General features: G+C 42.7%; 1 protein-coding gene across 2 annotated transcripts in view; it reads right to left on the bottom strand.

Moving 5' to 3' along the window:
• Window positions 1-24,206, bottom strand: part of FBN1 (fibrillin 1) — a 219,263-nt gene that overhangs the window by 5,819 nt on the left and 189,238 nt on the right. For both annotated transcript variants that reach the window (XM_075858025.1, XM_075858024.1), the window contains exons 57-65: window positions 23,875-23,997; window positions 22,486-22,692; window positions 21,584-21,709; window positions 21,273-21,395; window positions 20,227-20,343; window positions 18,120-18,248; window positions 17,076-17,195; window positions 12,093-12,324; window positions 4,021-4,189 (exon numbers count right to left, since the gene is read on the bottom strand). In XM_075858025.1, coding sequence (XP_075714140.1) covers window positions 4,021-4,189; window positions 12,093-12,324; window positions 17,076-17,195; window positions 18,120-18,248; window positions 20,227-20,343; window positions 21,273-21,395; window positions 21,584-21,709; window positions 22,486-22,692; window positions 23,875-23,997 — 1,346 coding nt within the window. The remainder of the gene's footprint in view (window positions 1-4,020; window positions 4,190-12,092; window positions 12,325-17,075; window positions 17,196-18,119; window positions 18,249-20,226; window positions 20,344-21,272; window positions 21,396-21,583; window positions 21,710-22,485; window positions 22,693-23,874; window positions 23,998-24,206) is intronic.

Genomic DNA, 24,206 nt, shown 5'->3' on the forward strand with positions numbered 1-24,206 from the left:
ATTCAATGCTGGAGCAAGGAGCTGACATCTCCTTGATCCAGCAGTCACTGTGCCCTGAGCGGCTCGACGCAGGCAGGCGGGATGTAGCGACATCATCGCGCCTGCCTGCACTGAGTCACTCATAGCACACACCGGAGGAGGTGAAGGATCCTCCACCCGACGTGGCAATGGGGATAGGTAAGTAATTATGTTATTTTTCTATTATGCACATATGGGGGCATTATACTGTATGGGGGCTGATATTGCGGGGGGGGGCATTATACTGCATGGGGGCTGATAAGATGGGGGGCATTATACTGTATGGGGAGCATTATACGGTATGGGGCTGTTATGGGGGGGCATTATACTGTATGGGGGCTGATATTGCGGGGGGCGGGGGCATTATACTGCATGGGGGCTGATAAGATGGGGGGCATTATACTGCATGGGGGCTGATATGGGGGAATCATACTGTATGGGGGGCTGATATGGGGAGCATTATACGGTATGGGGCTGTTATGGGGGGGCATTATACATTATGGGGCATTATACTGTGTGGGGGCATTATACAGGGTGGGCCATTTATATGGATACACCTAAATAAAATGGGAATGGTTAGTGATATTAACTTCCTGTTTGTGGCACATTAGTATATGGGAGGGGGGAAACTTTTCAAGCTGGGTGTTGACCATGGCGGCCATTTTGAAGTCGGCCATTTTGTATCCAACTTTAGTTTTTTCAATGGGAAGAGGGTCATGTGACACATCAAACTTATCGAGAATTTCACAAGAAAAACAATGGTGTGCTTGGTTTTAACGTTACTTTATTCTTTCATGAGTTATTTACAAGTTTCTGACCACTTATAAAATGTGTTCAAAGTGCTGCCCATTGTGTTGGATTGTCAATGCAACCCCCTTCTCCCACTCTTCACACACTGATAGCAACACCGCAGCAGAAATGCTAGCACAGGCTTCCAGTATCCGTAGTTTCAGTTGCTGCACATCTCGTATCTTCACAGCATAGACAATTGCCTTCAGATGACCCCAAAGACAAAAGTCTAAGGGGGTCAGATCGGGAGGCATTTCTTCTGTGGTCAAGACCCCGCCTGAAAAGTTTCCCCCCTCCCATATACTAATGTGCCACAAACAGGAAGATAATATCACCAACCATTCCCATTTTATTTAGGTGTATCCATATAAATGGCCCACCCTGTACTATGGGGGCTGTTGGGCAAAGCGTCTGGGCATAGGCGCGCGCAGGGGTCTGATGATGATGGTGGTGTTGGGGAGTGGTAGGGGGGCCCAAGCTGAATTCTTGCACCCGGGCCCATGAGCCTTTAGCTACGCCCCTGCATACAAGAGTATGCTAATACATTATAAGTAAAAAATAAAAGTTGTAAATAAACTTATCCACTATGGGATTACAAAAATAATGTAACACAATGTCGTCCCCCTCCAAAAAAAGTCATTATTTTGAATAAAATATATTTTAATGCTCATTGTGAAAATGATTAAAATATGTTTATTGATTCCATTGTTGCAAGTATTACTATGTGACTCCATCTTGCATGGAGTTTACATCTTTTATCCCAAAAGTCTCCATTTTATGGTTAAGAAGTCATTTGTACTTTTAAGAGAAAGTATAATTATGCTACAAACAGGAATACAAGGAAAAAGATCCAGCGCCAAAAACGATGTGTAGTATTTAAAAAGGAAACTTGGTTCCAATTTTATTTAGAAAATATTTAAAAGTAAGAACAACTTTCCAAGTGCAAGGGTGGATTGAGGGTATGCACGCATTTTGCCTTTATCTGGAGCAACACAGTATAATCAACTATGTAACTATATAACTATATATTGATGTATTTGAAGCAACAGGTTATATATAATATGGCTTGTTCATGAATAGAGCTATGAAGAATTTCTTGACTTTACGGAAATCTGTAAGGATTCTAAGAAACCTTTTTGAAAGTATCAATATCAGTACTTTCCAAATTATTTCAACTTAGTTGTCTACTTTAAGTATGCACAAATATGACACACATCCATATATACTTCTTATTTCAGGAAATTCACTTCCTAAAATATGTATATTGCTGATCTGTATATTACTCATGGGTTCAGTAAGCTGTTTGTATAGTTTGTATATGTTCAATGTCGATCAGAACGAGAACTACCGTTAAAGGCTCTATTGAGGTCTGTATGTAGTGATGCAAATAGTTATGTGTACAGTGCCTATAAAAAGTATTTACTCCCTTCCCTGATTGACAAAAATGGAAGCAATATTACAAAGCTGTAAATTAGTTACTAGGCCACAATTAGGAAACTCACTTATAAGGCTATGTCCACACAGAGTTTTTTGACTAGTTTTTTGACGCGGAAACCGCGCCGCAAAACTCGTCAAAAACGGCCCGAAAACGCCTCCCATTGATTTCAATGGGAGGCAGAGGTGGCTTTTTCCCGTGAGCGGTAAAACCGCCTCGCGGGAGAAAGAAGGGACATGCCCTATCTTCGGGCATTTACGCCTCTGACCAATGGGAGACAGAGAAAGCGTATTTCACGGCATTTTATGCCCACACCGCTCAATGGTGGTGGGCGAAATACACCACAAAAACGCAGTGAAAATCGGCGTGCAGGGAGAGGAAAATCTGCCTCAAACTTCCAAACTGAATTTTGAGGCAGAATTTCCGCCTGCAAAAAACTCTGTGTGAACATAGATACCTATGATAACTCTTGAAGGGGTTAGAGGCTTATTTGTGCAGACTCTCCCATCTTGGCCCTATAACTATTGCCAGGGTTCTTCACTAGTCACAGAATTATGCGAAAGTGGCAAAGAAAAAGCCACTGGTGAAAAGAACTCATGATATTTTGGCTAGTTTGACAAACAGTTTGTAGAAGACTGAAATGAAAGGGTAACTAAGCATTCAACAAACTTCTGACGTGTCATAGTGACATGTCAGAAGTTTTGATTGGTGGGGTCCGAGCATTGAGACCCCCACCGAGCGCTAAAACGAAGCTGCAAAAGCGCTCGTGTGAGCACTCAGCTGTTTAGTTTCTGTTCGGCTTTTTCCAGAAATCGATGTAGTGGTGTACGGACTCAGTAGAAAGTCTATGAACCCGTACTCCGATACATCGGCTTTCCGAAAAAAGCTCAACAGAAACGCAGCAGCTAAACGCTCACACGAGCACTTCTGCCGCTTCTGACATGTCACTATGACATGTCAGAAGTTTGTTGAACGTTTAGTTACCCTTTAAGGGGACAAGGTTTTATGATCTGAGGAGACCAAACTGGCTATGTAGGCGTAATTAAAGAAAAAACACCATCCCCATGGTAAGGAATAGTAGTGGAAGTACCACGCTGTGGGGAGGCCCCAGCTAGTGAAAGTAGGGTGTAAAATTGATGCTGCAAAATACATATATAATGGTGGAAAGCCTTATGCAGTTCATGTTAAAGCTTTAAAGGCTATGTACACCTTGGTATGCAGTTTAAACAAAAAAAAAAAAGATTTATTAAATCTATGTGTTGTGTTTAGAAACGGTTTTTTTAAATGGACTTTTATTAAAGATATATTAAAAAGATAATCAGCAGAACATTTTCGACTTATTTAGATTAAAAAAATGGTGTTCAGAGGTAGACATTTGCTCACTTTAGCACAAAATTGTACTTTTTTCAAAACGACACATGGAATTAATCTGTGGTAGTACATGAAAGCTAGTGAATACAGCAGCATCCTGGAGTCACAGAACTCGCATTCAGCATGTAGTACTGGAAGGGGACACAACCACATGAGTAAAGTCTAATACTAGGAGCAGGATGAAAACATAATATATGGGGTCTAAAAATGAATGAAGTAATGGAGATTGCAGCCTGAAACTGAATGCAATTTTTTTTAACTCAAGGTATCCACTAACATATGTAAACGGTGTCCATAGCCTTTAAGGCTTTCAAGATCTTACGAAATATTAAGAACTACCATACATTTTAAGCCATTTCCTGCAATTTGTATAGCTCTTAAACAAACCAAACACAAGCAATAATTACCTCATCATTTGTAATTGTATCATTGGCACTCCTCCGTTTCCTTCCTCTTTTGGGATAGCCATTGATCTTACAGTCATAGCATGCTTCTGGAGATAAAGAGTTGTCGTCTATTTCCCCACTAACCGCCATATCCTGAGCTCTGCTCAATCCTGTTCCAGTAACACAGTGTCTAAAAGTACAACAGCAATTTAGGTGAATTTTCATATCTCTGTAGGCAAACGCATTGAGGTATTATAATCCAACATTTAAAAAAAATAAAAAAAAGGCTTCTAATCTATTAGTAATACTGTGTCCAGGGATCAAGAAATATACTGAGCAATCATGAAACCCAAGTGCTCACCCAGCCCATCCTAATGACTGGTCCCATACACCCCTTGAAAGAAAACGTGTCCGATTGAACATAGTGCACCCTCTATGGCCTTTTCAGTATAACTTGGAATTGACAGCTATCTCTGTATGCACGCTCACACAGTGAAGGCTATCAATCATTGAGTAGGACCGCCCACTGGATTTAAATAAATGAATATATTATAAGTTATACTGAATCTTTTCCCAGAACACTATATATCAATCTGCTCAGCTCCTCCTGCTTTATAACATGCTGCCAAGGAGACTGTATGTGATAGGTTCCCTTAAAGCTTTGGATGAAGTTATTTTTAACATCATTTTCAGAATATTTATCAATTGTTTACAATGGAATAAGATTTATTTCTGCCCCTTATTTTCTTTAGTGCAGTGGGTGCTGAAAACATTAACACTGGGTACATTCCGAGGAAGCAGCATTTGTCATGCTTGGCTTCTTCTCTGGGTCATTCCAATCAGTTCCATAAGAGACATAAAGCAAAACAGCCAAAATCTTTCATGTCACAAAACAACTTTTCTTATTAAAAATAAATTAAAAAAAGACTAAACTTATGTGCACTGTGTGCATAAAGAATAAAGGTGACCGTCACTGTAATAATGAGAATTTAGACATGAGCTTTGTCTAATTCCAAGTAAATGTTTCATCTTTGCATAGACAATAATTCAGATGTTAGAAAACACTAGCACTTTTGACATAACCCTTACTCTACACACTTTGTTCCAAGGGCGGTGGCACAAAAAGTTTTTCATGCCAAGAGCTGTTTCTGAGAATTGTTCCCAACAGCAGGAAAGTCACTGCCTCAACGTTTAACACACTATAGCATCTAATAAAATATTTAGCTGTTATTTTGCTTGTGCAACAGATTAAAGATAAACTCTGGGCAAATTCCCATTTGTAAAATGGAACTACTAGGGTCATGTAACATACCAGGGACATTAATTTTTTTTTTACTCTGGTCCCTGAAATATACGTTTCCAAGGTGATCAGTACACTATAGGTGCTTAAGAGTACAGGGAATTAAATTATAAGTTGTTTCCGTTCAGCTACTTCCCGCTTTATTTAGACCAATGCATATAGAAGAATGGCTATGCAAGAAGTCTGTGAGATGCAGCTTCAGCCAATAGCTGCAGAGCAGGAAGTGATGTCGGAGGGGGGCATGTTTTCAACTTCTGCTGTATAGCCCAGTAATAGGTAGCAATTTTGTTATGTGGTGTTAAGTATAGAACACATTGGAAACTTGCATTTGAGGGACCAGAGTGAAAAAATGAACAGCCCTGTTTGTAAAATAACCCTAATAGCTCCATTTTACTAATTATGAAAATTTGCTCAGAGTTTCACTTTAACCTCTCCGGCAAAAGGACATAAACATACATCCTAGTGGGAGAGGAAAAGTATGAAGCAGGTTCGGGAGCGTAGCCCGCACCATGCACTTCTGGTGTCAGCAGTATATAACAACTGACACCTGCGCTAACAGATGAAATAACTCTGATCCCAGCCGTTCAGCCACTTAGATGCCATGGTCAATAGCAACCCCAGCGTCTAAGACATTAGACAAGGAGGGGCTCCTTTTTCATCCCATCCCCCCCCCCCCCCCCCCCGGCGACGCAATCGTGGATTGCCAATGTGTTGTCGAGGTACGCGTGGGCCTATTAAAGTCCCCCAGGTCTACCATGTGTAAAGGATCTGCCAGGCACTGCTTCGGGGTTAACTCCCAGAATTAATCAGTCAACACCTGAGTGTACATCCCTGAGACAGACACCAGCTTCCTCCACTCAGGCTGGCAGGCTTAGGAGTGGGAGAGCCTATCGCAACCTGGCCAGACTCAGCTAGCTCCCGCCCTCGGTCTATTTAAGCCTGCTCTTCCTGTCCATCTGTGCTTGTGAATTTCTTTCCTTGAGGTTTCCTGGCCCAGCTACAGCTCCTGCTATTTTTGATCCTGCTCCATACAGACCACGGCTTACCGACTACTCTTCTGCTTTTCGCTTTGTACCTCGCACTCTCCTGGCTTGACTCGGCTCGTTCACTACTCTGTTGCTCACGGTGTTTCCGCGAGCAACTGCCCATTTCCCTTGCTTGTATTCCCTTGTTTGTTTGTCGTGTTTGTCATGCACTTACTGAGCGCAGGGACCGCCGCCCAGTTGTACCCCGTCGCCTAGGGCGGGTCGTTGCAAGTAGGCAGGGACAGAGTGGCGGGTAGATTAGGGCTCACTTGTCCGTTTCCCTACCCCCCCCCCACTATTACAAATTCACAAGCCCTATACCTAGTCTACCCTGGTCCCTGACACCATTATGGAACCCCGTGAAACCCTGGCTCAGCAAATGCAGGGTCTCTCCCTACAGGTCCAGGCCCTGGCTCAGAGGGTCAACCAGCCTGATGCTACCTTGGTAGTTCCCCTCACCGCACCCCTTGAACCCCACCTCAAGTTGCCCGACCGGTTCTCAGGTGACCGGAGGGCTTTTCTCTCCTTTCGGGAGAGTTGTAGGCTTTACTTTCGCTTAAAGCCTCACTCCTCAGGTTCTGAGAGCCAGCGGGTGGGTATAATTATGTCCCGGCTCCAGGAAGGGCCCCAAGAGTGGGCCTTCTCCTTGGCTCCTGGCGCCCCTGAACTTTCCTCCGTTGATCGTTTCTTTTCTGCCCTCGGACTTATTTATGACGAGACTGACAGAACTGCCTTTGCCGAGAGTCAGCTGGTGACCTTACGTCAGGGTAAGAGACCTGTTGAGGAGTATTGCTCTGACTTTAGGAAGTGGTGCGTAGCTTCTCGGTGGAATGACCCTGCCTTAAGGTGCCAGTTTAGGTTGGGTCTGTCGAATGCCCTGAAAGACCTGCTAGTTAGTTATCCCTCTTCTGACTCCTTAGACCAGGTTATGGCTTTAGTGGTACGACTTGACCGACGTCTCAGGGAACGACAACGTGAACGTTTATGTGTTTTTTCCTCCGACTCCCCCATGATGCCTCCCGAAGTCCCGTTGCTTCGTTTCTCCCCTAAAGACTCAGAAATACCTATGCAACTCGGGGCTTCCGTGTCCCCTCAACAACGTAGAGAATTCCGCAGGAAGAATGGTCTCTGCTTCTACTGTGGGGATGTCAAGCATCAAGTAAACAACTGTCCCAAGCGTAAGAATGCTGTCAGAGAGCTCCCGCGTCTAAGTGATCATCGGGGAGGTCACTTGGGCGCACAGGTATTTCCCGTAAATATGAAACGTACTAAGATATTGCTTCCCTTTCAGGTCTCTTTTGGTGGTAGGTCTGCTACCGGCAGTGCCTTCGTGGATTCAGGGTCCTCTACTAATATCATGTCTGTGGAATTTGCTATGTCTCTCGCTATGCCTCTGATTGATTTGCCTAAACCTGTTCCGGTAGTGGGTATCGACTCCACTCCTCTTGCTAATGGTTATTTTACACAGCATACCCCTGTTTTTGAACTCCTTGTTGGCTCCATGCATTTGGAGCAATGCTCTGTACTATTGATGCAGGGATTATCGTACGATTTGGTTCTAGGTCTTCCCTGGTTGCAGTTGCATAATCCTACGTTTGACTGGAATACTGGGGAGCTAACCAAATGGGGTAATGAATGTTGTACGTCATGTTTTTCTGTTAATTCTATTTCTCCCCCTAAGGAGGTGAATACGCTACCCGAGTTTGTTCAGGACTTCGCTGATGTTTTCTCTAAAGAGGCCTCCGAAGTATTACCGCCTCATAGAGAATACGATTGCGCTATCGAATTGGTACCAGGAGCTAAGCTTCCTAAGGGTAGGATATTTAACCTTTCTTGTCCCGAACGTGAAGCCATGAGGGAGTATATCCAGGAATCCCTGGCCAAGGGTTACATTCGTCCCTCTTCTTCTCCGGTAGGTGCTGGCTTCTTCTTCGTAGGGAAGAAGGATGGGGGTCTTAGGCCATGCATTGACTACCGTGGCCTGAATAAGGTCACGGTAAGGAACCAGTATCCCCTTCCTTTGATTCCTGATCTCTTTAATCAGGTTCAGGGGGCCCAATGGTTCTCTAAATTGGATCTACGGGGGGCGTATAACCTTATTCGCATCAAAGAGGGGGATGAGTGGAAGACTGCGTTTAACACGCCCGAAGGCCATTTCGAATACCTCGTCATGCCCTTTGGGTTGTGCAATGCCCCTGCGGTCTTCCAGAACTTCATAAATGAGATTTTGAGAAATTACCTGGGGATATTTCTTGTAGTGTACCTTGATGACATATTGGTGTTTTCCAGGGACTGGTCCTCCCACATAGAGCATGTCAGGAAAGTGCTCCAGGTCCTTCGAGAAAACAAACTGTTTGCCAAAATCGAAAAATGTGTATTTGGGGTACAGGAGATACCATTTTTAGGTCAAATCCTCACTCCTCATGAATTCCGCATGGACCCTGCCAAGGTTCAGGCTGTGGCTGAATGGGTCCAACCTGCCTCCCTGAAAGCGCTACAGTGTTTTTTGGGGTTCGCTAACTATTACAGGAGATTTATTGCTAACTTCTCGGTCGTCGCTAAGCCTCTTACGGACCTCACTCGCAAGGGTGCTGATGTCCTCCATTGGCCCCCTGAGGCCGTCCAGGCTTTTGAGACCCTCAAGAAGTGCTTTATCTCGGCCCCCGTGCTGGTTCAGCCCAACCAAAGGGAGCCATTTATTGTGGAGGTTGACGCGTCCGAGGTGGGAGTGGGGGCCGTCTTGTCCCAGGGTACCAGCTCCCTCACCCATCTCCGCCCCTGTGCTTACTTTTCTAGGAAGTTTTCGCCCACGGAGTGTAACTATGATATTGGCAACCGCGAACTTTTAGCCATTAAATGGGCATTTGAAGAGTGGCGCCACTTCCTGGAGGGGGCTAGGCACCAGGTAACGGTCCTTACCGACCACAAGAATCTGGTTTTCCTAGAATCTGCCCGGAGGCTAAACCCGAGACAAGCTCGATGGGCGTTGTTTTTTACCAGATTCAATTTTTTGGTTACCTATAGGGCCGGGTCTAAAAATATTAAGGCGGATGCACTGTCGCGTAGCTTCATGGCCAGCCCTCCTTCGGAGGAAGATCCTGTTTGTATTTTGCCTCCAGGTATAGTCATTTCCTCTATCGAGTCCGATTTAGTCTCTGAAATTGCTGCTGATCAAGGTTCAGCTCCTGGGAACCTTCCTGAGAACAAGCTGTTTGTTCCCCTGCAATTCCGGCTAAGGGTACTTAGGGAAAATCACGACTCCGCACTATCTGGCCATCCAGGCATCCTGGGTACCAAACACCTCATTACCAGAAATTATTGGTGGCCTGGTTTGCCTAAAGACGTTAAGGCCTACGTCGCCGCCTGTGAGGTTTGTGCCAGGTCCAAGACTCCCAGGTCCCGACCAGCGGGCTTACTGCGTTCGTTGCCCATTCCCCAGAGACCTTGGACACATATCTCCATGGATTTTATCACCGATTTGCCTCCATCCCAAGGCAAGTCGGTGGTGTGGGTGGTGGTAGACCGCTTCAGTAAAATGTGCCACTTTGTGCCCCTCAAGAAACTACCCAACGCCAAGACGTTGGCTACCTTGTTTATCAAACACATCCTGCGTCTCCATGGGGTCCCCGTCAATATTGTTTCTGACAGAGGGGTACAATTTGTTTCATTGTTTTGGAGAGCCTTCTGTAATAAGTTGGGGATTGATCTGTCCTTCTCCTCTGCTTTCCATCCTGAAACCAATGGCCAAACGGAGAGGACTAATCAGTCTCTAGAACAATACTTAAGATGTTTTGTCTCTGACTGTCAATTTGATTGGGTTTCTTTCATTCCCCTCGCCGAATTTTCCCTTAATAACCGGGTCAGTAACTCGTCAGGGGTCTCTCCCTTTTTCTGTAATTTTGGGTTTAATCCACGGTTCTCCTCCGTTTCACCTGGTTGTTCCAACAATCCCGAGGTGGAGGTCGTTCATCGGGATCTGTGCACAGTCTGGGCCCAGGTTCAGAAGAACCTAGAGGCGTCCCAGAGCATACAGAAGGCTCAGGCCGATAGAAGACGTTCTGCTAACCCCCTGTTTGTGGTCGGGGATCTGGTGTGGTTGTCATCCAGGAACTTGCGTCTCAAGGTTCCGTCCAAAAAGTTTGCTCCCCGGTTTATTGGGCCGTATAAGGTCATTGAGGTCCTCAGTCCTGTCTCTTTCCGGCTGGAGTTACCCCCGTCTTTTCGTATACACAACGTGTTTCATGCCTCCCTCCTGAAACGCTGCTCCCCGTCCTTGGCCCCCTCGAGGAAACCTCCTGTTCCCGTCCTCACCCCTGAGGGGGTGGAATTTGAGGTGGCCAGGATCGTGGACAGCAAGATGGTCCAAGGCTCCCTCCAGTACCTGGTCCATTGGAGAGGATACGGGCCCGAGGAGAGGACTTGGGTACCCGCCCGGGATGTTCACGCTGGGGTATTGGTCAGGAGGTTCCACCTGCGTTTCCCCAGTAAGCCAGGTCCACTTAGAAAGGGTCCGGTGGCCCCTCATAAAAGGGGGGGTACTGTAAAGGATCTGCCAGGCACTGCTTCGGGGTTAACTCCCAGAATTAATCAGTCAACACCTGAGTGTACATCCCTGAGACAGACACCAGCTTCCTCCACTCAGGCTGGCAGGCTTAGGAGTGGGAGAGCCTATCGCAACCTGGCCAGACTCAGCTAGCTCCCGCCCTCGGTCTATTTAAGCCTGCTCTTCCTGTCCATCTGTGCTTGTGAATTTCTTTCCTTGAGGTTTCCTGGCCCAGCTACAGCTCCTGCTATTTTTGATCCTGCTCCATACAGACCACGGCTTACCGACTACTCTTCTGCTTTTCGCTTTGTACCTCGCACTCTCCTGGCTTGACTCGGCTCGTTCACTACTCTGTTGCTCACGGTGTTTCCGCGAGCAACTGCCCATTTCCCTTGCTTGTATTCCCTTGTTTGTTTGTCGTGTTTGTCATGCACTTACTGAGCGCAGGGACCGCCGCCCAGTTGTACCCCGTCGCCTAGGGCGGGTCGTTGCAAGTAGGCAGGGACAGAGTGGCGGGTAGATTAGGGCTCACTTGTCCGTTTCCCTACCCCCCCCCCACTATTACACCATGCTTAATAGGAGATCGCTAAAAGCACAATAAGCTGCAATACATAAGTATTGCAGTGTATTGTACCAGTGATCAAGCAATTGCATGTTTAAGTCCCCTAGTGGGATAAAAAAAATATAGAAAAAAACATAATAAAGTTTTGAATAGTATACAAAAAAAATATTAAGGATACCCACACATAGCAGATTGGTTAGCGATTTCACTTCTTCTATATTAAAAAGGGTAAAATCTGCAGTGAGAATACAGAAAAGAATGAGAATGCTGCGGATTTGAAAACCCACAGCATGCTCTGATTTCCGTGTAGAAAATGTTCAGCATCATGGGGAAGAGATTTTTTAAATCTCACCCACTTGCCTGCAACAGTATTGAGATACAGATTATCCACCTGCAAATCCAGACGGAAAATCTGTTGTGTGTGCAGGGGGCCTAAAAGTTGAAATGAAAAAACCCTTTCAAATTTATTTTAGAAAAGAATGCAAACAATACAAAAAAAACATAATTGGTATTTCCGCATTAGTAACAATCAGAACTATTATATATATATATATATATATATATATATATATATATATATATATATATATATAAAACTGAAGCACTTCTTTCGTCAGTATGCAAAGTTAAGATTGATGATTGTGTTAAAAATAAAATTATTACCCTTGTCCTATCCTGAAGTATCCTGGCGGGCAGCCACAAACATAGCCCCCTTCTGTATTCGAACAGCCAAAGCTACATGGAGCCTGGGAAGAGCTGCACTCATTGACATCATGGCAAGAACCACCATACTGTTCAAACTGAAATCCTGTTGGGCATATGCACTTAAAGCTTCCCAGTGTGTTGTGACATGTGGCGCCGCCACACGCTTGGCTGCTCTGGCATTCATTCTCATCTGCAAGGGAACACCAGACAAAGGCAAATTACTACATGCAAGTTACGTATATTATTTGCTGAAACATAAGCATACATATCCAAATTTACCATTTCACATAGATAGTTCTACAAAAATGTTGGCAAAAAATGTATGGAAATCTGTGAAAAAAATAACAAAACTGTAGATATATATTATTTTTTGGTGCAGCTTCTTGTTTATTTTAAATAATCTTAATAATAATTATGATAGCATACTAACGATCCAGTCAGTGACATGTCAGAAGGTGAGCTCGGAGACCCACTGTTTTCTATGTCGAGGTGACCATGGCACTTTACTTGTGAATGAGCTACAATAACAAACAGCCCTAGGACAAGAATGGTGCTGTGCCTGGACAAAGGGAACCCTTTTTACTAATCCCAGACAAACTTTCTAAACTTTCTAAACAACACAAAAGTTTGAACAGCACATTCCAACAAAATGAAACAAAACGTCTATGCAGCTGCAAGAACGCCTGTTACATTGGTGTTCGCAGTGTGCTGTTGCCATTATCTTGTGTGCTGTATAAACCTTTTAAACCGACCCAAACCCCTTTAAAGAGTTGTCTGTAACTGGACACAATTTGTTTGCTACTGCAACACTAAAATGAACAATCTAGGTTAAATGAATCTCATATGGCTGATACTGGTCTGTTATTAATTATACTTGTAGACAACAAAGGGAAAACTACATGACACGAAATCTGTCTGAACATAGGATGCCTTTCTACAGTACGCCTATTAAAAAATACAATAACAAAAAAAAAATCATGGTGAGACACATGTCTTCATTCACAGATGGCATGACAAACACATCTGTTAGCATTACATGTTACATTAAAGGAGGAACAGTTTCTTTTACTGGCTCTGGGATTAGTTTAGTTTACAACTAAACAAAATAAATGTGACTTTTCCCAAGCCACATGATGACTGCAGTAGTCTGGTAAGGGGGTGAAGGAACGATACCCATTGCCGGCTCCAGGTTTATATGGGCCCTTGGGCGACACAGACTTAGTAGGCCCCTTTGAGGGGGAACTCACGGCGGCAGTAAAATGTCAGAAAACGTCACTTTATGCCCCCATATAGACGTTAGGCCGTTTATGCTCCCATATAGAAGTTAGGCCCCCAGTTTGTACCCCCATAAATTTAGTGCCCTCTGTAGATAGTGGCACACAGCCCCCCTCCCAGGTAATGCGACACAGCCCCCCTCCCAGGTAGTGCCACACAGCCCCCACCTCCCAGGTAGTGCCACACAGCCCCCATCTCCCAGGTAGTGCCAACACAGCCCCCACCTCCCAGGTAGCGCCACACAGCCCCACCTCCCAGGTAGTGCCACACAGCCCCCACCTCCCAGGTAGTGCCACACAGCCCCCATCTCCCAGGTAGCGCCACACAGCCCCCATCTCCCAGGTAGCGCCACACAGCCCCTTCCTCCCAGGCAGTGCCACACAGCCCCCTCCCTGGTAGTGCCACACAGCCCCGCTCCCTGGTAGTGCCACAGAGCTACCCTTCTTGCTAGTACCACACAGCACCCCTCCCTGTAGGCAGCGCCTTTGGGGTTCCCTCTATGAGTGTAATCCCCAGCCAGAGCATTGCCGATGCTCTGGCTGGTGATTCCGCTTCAGGAGAAAACCCTGACGTCACCATCTATATATGGTCAGTTTTGTCAGGGGCAACTTCAGAGTCATAGTCTCGAGCAGAGCAGTACTAGTACTCTGCCTGGGACTCCTGCTCTTCTCCTGACATCACTGTCCATATTTGGATAGTGATGTCCAGAGCAGAGCTGAAGTCCCGGGCAGAGCACTAGTAAAGGCTCTGCTCCGGTACTCCAGCTCTAGGGAAGCCCCTGACATCACTGTCCATATACGGCTAGTGATGTCAGGGGCAACCCCAGAGCCAAAGTCCTGGGCAGAGCGCTACTAGCACTGCCTGGGACACTGCTCTCCTCCTGACATCACTGTCCATATATGGACAGTGATGTCAGGGCCTTCCCCAGAGACGGAGTCCCGAAGCAGAGCTACTTGTAGCGCTCTGCCTGGGACTCCTTCTCTCCCTCTGACATCACTGTCCATATATGGACATTGATGTCAGGGGCTTACCCAGAGACAGAGCCCAAGAGAAGAGCCGCTAGCGCTCTGCCTGGGACTCCTACTCTCGTCCCGACATCACTGTCCATATATGGACAGTGATGCCGTGACGACGGCAGCGATAGCACCCGGAGGCCAAGGGGGCCTCCCGAAGGGTAACGTGCCCCGGCACTTGCGCCGGGTGCTGACGCCAGCCCTGGCGATACACTAGACTATGCTTGTTGCTACTACTGTGAAATATATAGGCGTATTCGGTATTGCATCTAAATAGAACCTTTGCAGGTAAAGTAATACCTTTCATTGGTTTACTAAATTGGTTGAGTATACAAGCTTTCGAAAGTAATTCTTAAATACAATAAAAGATACATATACAGTGTATTTACAATATATATCCTTTGGTAGTAGTTACTAGGATGAGGCTTATTTGGAGATGAGAAGTCCTTAGACACTCCACGCCTAAAGCTGTCCAGCAGTGGGGTAGCTATAGGGGTCGCAGCAGTCACAGTTGTGACCGGGCCCCTGAGCAGCCTGGGCTGGGCTGTAGCTGCATCGATGGACCACATTGTGAAGAGAAATTGGACCAGAGTTGGGTACTGCCATGTGCGGCTTGTTTTTTACTTGGCAAAACAACACATCCACCAGCTGACAAGTCTGTCCATACTTTAGATAGAGGAGAAGGGGTAAAGTTACAGGAAGAGGAACTGCCTACATCTCCTCCTCTTCGTCTGTTTCATCCTGAGTAGCGAGCCGCCGTTGGTAATAGTAAGTACAGGAAGATCTCAGACTGCCCCAAGGTTCGCTATGTGGAAAGAGACCTGTCTGTCACCATTAGAAGCTGTCACTGGGCTGTCTTGAGTTGTCTCCTGAGAGTTGTTATAGACTCTGTCTAGCTGTCTTTGTGGTGTATCTGTTTCAGGAAAAGCCAGGCGACACCAATGCAGCATCTCCCATAGGGTTGTCACCCAGCTGTCCCTGTGTCCTCTGTGACAAAACTCCCCAAATATTCAGAGACATTACCTAACCCCCAAATGGTGTGCTGTGTGCCTTCCTAACATAGTATGTCCAAGTTTTTGACACCAAAAATATATTGAATATAAGGAGTTAAACTGTATGTTAAAGGGATTGTCCAGCTGTATAGAGAAGAAATCTGGGTGCTGAATACATTAAAATAACAATACAGATGATATGCAGCTGTTAAGTTTTCTGTTGGTCTCTGTTAACATTGCATCAGCGATGTCTGCATACGTGCATACGTACTGGCATCACTTCTGTTGGCAGTGATTGGCTGTAGTGGTTATATGCTGATATGGCACGTCTTCACTACTGCAATGTAAACAGAGTATGGCTGTGGACCACAGGAGCATTGGCGCTGGAATGGTGGTGATTTATCAGGTGAGTATTGTCTCTTTTGTTATATGTTAAAATACTCAACTGCTAGAAATTTTATTTTAACAGCTTTGCAACCCATTTAAAGCAGTATTCCGAACTCACATATTTATGACATATCCACAGGATATGCCATAAATGTCTATGCGGGTCCCACCTTTGTTACCCACACCTATATGTAGAACAGGCACTCACAACCCTAGTGTGAAGTGTTAGCCCTATTTTTTTCAATATTGTGAACTACTTGTAGGATTACAAGGTGAGATAATGATTCTGTCATAAGTAGGGCAGGCAAACTGAACTTTTGCATCTGAGTCCATGAGCCTATAGCTACGCCACTGCTGGCCATACACATTGGATAGCTGTTGGCTGAATGCTTGTCGACAGCTATCTCCTCAGACTTCCCCATAAGTTCAATGGGTAGAGCTAATCTCCAAAAGATCAAAAGACTTATAGGGTAAAAGGTAAAACAGAACAAATATTTCCTATAATAGAAGGTATGTGCATAGCTGAACCCCAACTTTTATCCACTATACAATCCTCATAATTGTTTCTTTATGCCTCTTTGGCCGACTATGCAACAACCTGTTTTAGGCTTCTGCTCTCTCATCTAAATTTGAAAACGATGGCTTTATACGAGTAAAAAATAAAATAAAATAAATTTGAAATCAGATTCACTAAAAATAAATTCCCGTCCCTGTAATAGCCATAGTTCAGAGATCTGGATTTCATCACAAATTTTTTTCCCATGCCAACCTCTATTTTGTAATGTGTTCCCCATCAGCACCATTCGGCCAGTTCTCACAGTGAGATTACAGAACTGGTTGCTAGCGAATCTATTCCAAATTTCTCACTGAAAAGTACCTGCATTAAAAAGCTTCCATTAGATGTTAAGTTGGAAAGAGACACCAGATAAGTGGTTCTGTTTATGGGGGGGGAGGGGGGCTGAGCACTGTATGGTACTATTCATCTGGACACCACATGGTAGTACCTGGGGACTGAACGCACTATGAACATGGGCATTAAGTGCACCATTTATATGGTCACAGTTTAGTATTGTTAATTTAGGCATTGTGTGCTGTATTAACATGGGCATTTAAAAAAAATAATTCATGGGCACTTAGTGAACTATTTAAATGGACATTGTTTGTTACTGTAGGCACTATATATCATGTAGCATGCAGTATTTATCTGGGCCCTGCATGCATTATTTATCTGAGTACTGTATAGCGGATCTTTACAGTACTTAGAAAATACTCACCCACACACTGATTCCACTGGTAATGTTGAAGATAGCCTTGTGGACAACCGCACCTATATCCACCTACAATGTTCTGACATCCATGCTGACAGCGATGGCTTCCATCACATTCATCCACATCTAGTTAAAAAAATGACAAAAGAAAATATATATATATTTTAAAAATAAGCTAAAATTTTAGAAGGACAGATGTTTACTTGCAATTATAAATGTAGATGATAAACAAAATATTCTAGACAAATCAAATATTTAGGATTTTTTTTTGACAGGTGGTTTTAACCGATATACCAACATGGCCACACTGTATTAGACACTACAGCAAGTATCAGCCACCATCCTATAACTGAGAACAGAGCTCCTGCAATAATAAACAGTTCTGTTTCTCTTGGCTAACAACAATATGAGCAAACTCCTGTTCCAAATTGCAATCTAGGGACGTCGCCACAGTGCCCTGTTCTGGACTTCAGGCCCTTGGCAGCCTCCAGGGCATTTTAACGCTGCACTGTTTTTACAGCTCAACTACAAGAGATTTTGAAGCCTGGAAGGAAGTGGTATTTGTGTTTATATCAAAGGACAAATCAAAGAGGAAAACAGTACATTTGTTTGATCATTTGGGGTCTACTGTCTGCTACAATTATGGACACCGTGACATAAATGATGTCACCTTCTTAAAGGGCAGTTTCACATTTGACAGTCAGCAAATGTATTATATGACATCTTTGTAAAATAACTTTTAACTGTTTTTCAGTTTGTTTTTATTTTGTGCAGTATGTGAAACAAGCCCCCCATAGTATACAGTGGTATAAGGATCTATTCAAACTGCATTTAGAGTGTATGTCGGAGTTATACGTTAGATGTATTTCCCAATGTATACCTCCAACAAATGCCTCTGACAGATGCCACTGTATAGATGGTCTATGAATACGTTTGATGTATGCGATGGGAACTTTCCCGGCGCATATGCCAAGAGAACACTTGCTGTGTGAACTTGCTGAGGAGTAGATCTTAAACAAATATATTGGTAGAATGAAGAAATCACGGTACCTTCACATGCTGAACCACTCTGATCAAGTGCAAATCCACGATGGCACTCACAAGCATAACTTCCGGGAGTATTCTGACACATACCCTTAGCACCACACAAGTTCACTTCTGCGGCACACTCATTGGTATCTACAGTATATAGGAGGAAAAAAAGACCCAGTGACTGAGAATGTGAATAAACAAGTGGGTCTAATATATAACTCCGTAGAAAGACTTAACTGTAATGCAATACAATAATAAAAACTTTCCCTCTTCATGCGCTGATACAGGCAAGGCCGGTGTTAAGGGTAGCAAACTCGGCAATTGCATCATGATGACCTACGCAAGGGTCCCGTCTGGAGTCTGTGAAGAAGCTCTGCCCGTCACGGAAACGGGTCTAGGTAATTACAATTTTTTATTTGTTTGTGGGGATGGGTGTGGCGCTATCTACAAGGGGGGCTGTCTGGCACTATCTACAAGAGGGGGGCTGTGTGGTGCTAACTACAAGGGGTGGCTGTGTGGTGCTATCTACAACAGAGGGCTGCGTTGTTCTATCTTATTGATACAAAAATTCAGCATTTGGAGCCACACTTTGTCTAAAACCGATCGAATACAGGTGTATTCCTAGAAAAGAGCTCATCTTAGTGCCTACTCTACCATATGTCTTTGACATTTCTGGTTAAGTAAAGTTGACTTAAATACCATACATCATATTAAAGCCTCCATGAATACAATGCATACATGTCTAAACCAGGATTGGTGTACAATCTGAATTGTACAAAACAAAACTTTATTTCTCATAAGTCAAGACAAACATGGCTTGAATAATGCAAAGAATGAAGGAGATTTGTTAATCACAATTAATTTATTAATCCGAAAGTTAGACAGATTAAGACTAGACCATATAGGCAGTAACTACGTGACATTTATCAACGCTGTATGATAAATATGGGGCATCTTGCTAGACATGTTAGACACATTTCCTTACGCGACATCTGGCTTCCTTTTCACCAATATTTTGATAGAAAAAAAAATGGTGTGCCTTATTAATAAATCTATTGCATTTCAGAAATCCTCATAGCTACACCATCTATTCTAAACACCTCACAACTGTCTATGGGATGTAAAAAGTGTCTAAAACACATAATAAATTTGGTTGGTGCATGGCATGTTTGCCAGTTTTGCAACACATCTTTGGAAACTATTTTGCCACATTTTGCTTAGTGAACCTACCCCACTAACTTTACCGACTGCTATCACAACCACCAGCAGACTGCTAGTTTTAAAATCCCCTTCCAAACCTGAAAACGATGTACTTCGCATGACTCATAAAAATAGCAAAAACATCAATAGAAAGCTATTAATGTAAGCGTACGCCAAGAACAGCGGTCTAGGGGCATATCTGTAACTGCCCATGTCACAATTATATACTTTTATACAGTTGTATAAGGTTTGGGGTTATGGAATTGTAGATAACAATAAGTCCACTGCTCATCGAAATAAGGAAATTATTTATTAGTGAAGATTCTCATAGAAGATGCTGGTTTTCTCCAGGGCTTTAAATTATATGGTTCTAATTTTCCAAGCTCATAACTTATATTAGAAAGCTGCCATTGAGTGTTGACTGGGAATATTCCATCATGTTTGTTATTGTGATGATTAATGAACAACAACTTGTTAACATAAAACCTCATGTGGGATCTAGCGCACAAAATAGAAATTATATGGTATATTGAGCTTCCTGCTTTTCACCACCAACCAAAGTGCCATAATATGATTTCTCAACATATTCAATGAATAAAATAGTAGCATAAGAAATGCTGTGACTGTTTAGACATATGAATCAGACAGAAGAAAATGCCTTAGAAATCGTAGACATATGGACAAACAGTAGGGCGTCATAGACTTGTTTGTTTGCCGAATTAAGATTCCGTACAACTCGGAGCTTGTATACAACCACAAAACAATTGCAACTTTGAATCCAAAATGAACATAAAATTAAAGCAACAACACCTAAATAATTACACTGTATATTGAGTAATATATCATATAATGTAGTAGAGTTATTCTTTCCTGGCATCAGTAAGATGGTAAAAGGAGAATGGACTTTATTCTTAAATCAACTTACCAATACAAGCAGTATGATGCTGGGTGAATCCAGGTGGACATCTGCATGTAAATCCTCCAATTGTGTTGACACAAATAAACTGGCAATTGTGTTGTTTGGTTGCACATTCGTCAAGATCTGAGTAGAAATGTAAAAATAATAAAGCGCGGGTACCCAAATGATCTAGATATGATATGATATAATTTAATTAATTGATTTACATTTCATTTATCCAGACTGAAAAGTAGATAAGGAATTAATTTATTGTGCCTGTTTGAATATTACCTAATAAATGTAGGCTATGATCACTTTTGCAACCAATGTTCTATTGTTTAAATGCATCTTAACTAAAAGAAAATAAAACAAGTTTACAAATTGTATTCAAGAAAAATATCCTTCTGTTTTGTGTATAAGGGTATGTGCACACGCTAACTGCATCTACGTCTGAAATTACAGAGCTGTTTTCAGGAGAAAACAGCTCCGTCGTTTCAGACGTAAAAGCTCCTCCTCGCACTATGCGAGGCGTCTTTGACGGCCGTAATTGTGAGCTGTTCTTCATTGGAATCAATGAAAAACGGCTCAAATTACGTCCAAAGAAGTGTCCTGCACTTCTTTGACGAGGCAGTCATTTTACGCGTCGTCGTTTGACAGCTGTCAAACGACGACTCGTAAATTACAGGTCGTCGGCACAGTACGTCGGCAAACCCATTCAAATAAATAGGCAGATGTTTGCCGACGTATTGGAGCCGTATTTTCAGGCGTAAATCGAGGCATAATACGCCTCGTTTACGCCTGAAAATAGGTCGTGTGAACCCAGCCTAAAGCTCCCATGCAGAAACGTGTGTCTCCATTGTTTATTCAACCATCTACCCTATTTACTATATGTACACACACACACACACACACACACACACACACGAACACACACACGCACGTACACGTGTATCCATTTAATCTCATTGTCTTAGCTTTATTAACTAGATTATGCAGTGGCACACACATTAAATGGTATGTACAAGTCGAGATGTATGAAGCATGTTATTCTATACATATAACCTGTACATTACCTTTACAGCTTCTCCCATCCTCTTGTAAAATGTAGCCACGAGGGCAGGAACACTGGAAACTGCCATCAGTATTTTTACAGATAAAGTTACAGGGTTTGGGAGACTGAGAACATTCATCAAGGTCTGTAAAAAAAACAACAACAACCTAATATAATAAAAGCTTAATAGATAAGAGGCCCTACAGAGATAAATAAACACACATGAAGCACCCTCTTCTATACCATTAAGCAAAGTACAACAATTGGACTGGGCCATAATCTTGTGCTGGTACTCGGTACCGAGCGCTTTGTGGGTTTTTTTTGCCAACATACCTATGCAAGTAGTACCAGTCACATCTGGAATGTAGCCAGGATTGCATTCACACTTATATGAGCCTCTCTCATTGATACATTGTCCATTCCGGCAGATACCATGTAGTACATGACACTCATCTATATCTGAATACAGGAAAAAGGACATGAAGGAAAAATGATTATACAGTACTGTTCAATAATTGAGATAAAACCCGACCAACTCCTAACATCCTCAGCTTTATTTGTGCCTTGAAAATGAATTTCTTAAAAAACATATGTCCATGATCGACCTGGTCACAGATCGCTTTTAACTCAATTCTGCTGTCCGTACATACAAGTGGATTGTACAATGGACAAAATAAGCACTTTTTACCTATTAAGTTACTTCGCTAATCTCATGTATATTGTAAGCTTCAACAGGCAGGGTCCCTTTTTTTAAAATTATTATTGTTGTTTTTTTATTATTTGTAATTTTGTATACTTATTACTTACACTTATTGTAAAGTGTTGTGGAATATGCAGAAGCTCCTGGGCCCCAATGCAAAATCTATAACAGAGACCCCGCACACCATGTGCCTCTGCACCTCTGGGAATGCTGGTCTTATGCAAATCTTATGAATAGTTCTGCAGATATTATGAGATCATTTATTGCTATATGCTGTACATAGGTTTCTGTAATTATGTATTTGTAGCAATGGATAAATTAAAGAATGATAAGGAAAATAAAATATGTGTATTCTGCACAACAAACCATGAGTGTCCTCTTTAACCATCCAAAATGTTATGAAATATTCTAACTGTATATACCAGATGGAACGAATATACATTAAAAGTCAGGGCCATGAAATGAATTGCCATATACAATATCATTATAATAAATATACAGTATATACAATATTATAATAATACAAGATACATACCTTCTCCTCCTGTTGTGAAACCTCGACCATAAGGACAAAGCTTTTTAAACTGTATTGTACCATGGAAAGGGCAAATCTCACAAGTAATACCCCAACCTCTGCCTGAGTTACAGCAACATTCAGACTTGGTGACGGAATTCTGGGTGGAAGAACCAAGTTGGCACATGGTATGTAGAACTTCAGTAAAGCAATATCCAAGCCTATTGTCTGAGGCAAAATACAATATGGTAAATTCTACTGGGGGGAAAACAGAGAGAGCTACACACATTGTCAAATTCTACATATCTTACTGATCGTTTGCACGTACTGTCATTTTGTTTGTGTATACTACTGTGAATGGCTGTAATTATTAAAATGCTTATCCACTTTAGAAATCCCTTTTTTGTTAGAAGGTCCACCCTACTTTAACCTTCTTACCGAATGGTAAATGGTTTTATAAGCCGATGACTACTTTAAAGGAAATGTGTCATGTATATAATTTTAGTTTCATTAATTAGAAGTAAATCTGTAGAAGAGAAATAAAGGCCCACCTTTATCATGCATTTTATGCCAAGTTTTGACGTAAACTGTGATTGAAAAAGTCGCAAATTGCAACGCAAGACAAATTTGTGTCAAAATTTGATACTTTTTTCATCACTTGCCAAATTTGGAAAGTGTCGAGAAAAGTGGATTTGTTCACGGAGGAAACGTAGTTTTGGTCAAATTTTTTCAGGCAAAAGCCTGAAAAAGGTGCATTTGTCACAAATGTACATTTATTCATAGAAAGAGTCTGAGACAGTGCATAATGTACAAATGTATTTTATTTGGCACAAATCAAGCCATCTATCTCTTTTACTAAGACTGTTGTAAGATACGCCACTCTTAGTAAATGTGGGCCATTGTGTTTATTTTGCTTTTTAAATGTTGTAGCTATTTATTTTTTATTTTAAAAACTTCCATGGGGCTGCCATATTGGAGGCACACCTTCCTGTATTGTCTGTAAAATATGGGAGATGTATAAACAGCCTTGTCTGTGTATACTGCCTTACTTATGCCTCCAGCAGTTCCATAGAGCTGGCAATAAATCCCCTGCCTTCTAATGATAATGAGATGACTCTGCTCATCCTATCTCAGTCTATACAGCAAGGCTGACAAGTGAGCTACAGAACACAGGAATCATCACCCAATTGTGACTGCTCTAGTGGCCAGTGTGAAAACAAGAATGCTTTAAGACTTCTTTCATGTGGATAATAGAAAAGAAAAGTGTAATATATGAATAAACAAATAAGTGTAAATTGTAATGATCCTTGGTATTTGTTTGGTCAAAATGTAAGAAAATATAGATAAACCTGTTTCCCTCACAATCGCTTATATGTCCTTGTGAAACATACCCGGTGGTTTTATACTCACCAATGCATTCTGACTCAGTAGAACTGGCGTTGAATCCATCTGCACACTCACACTTGTAGCTGCCCACTGTGTTCAGACATTTTCCGTTTTCACATAATCCAGGCTTACTGCACTCGTTCACATCTTATGAAACAAGAACATTCATGTTACACTGGGCCAAGACCTCAGACCTCAGACATGTAAACCCATCATTTTCCATGGGTATGTCAGCTTTAAACATGTCTACTGTACAAACATCTCTACAGCTCTTGAAATTATTATTATTTAAGGCATTACTTACATGGACTAATGAGCAAACATACTCAAACATAATTCCTTCATTTCCATAAAAT

Source organism: Rhinoderma darwinii, chromosome 3 (assembly GCF_050947455.1).
Source record: "Rhinoderma darwinii isolate aRhiDar2 chromosome 3, aRhiDar2.hap1, whole genome shotgun sequence".
NCBI lineage: Eukaryota > Metazoa > Chordata > Amphibia > Anura > Rhinodermatidae > Rhinoderma > Rhinoderma darwinii.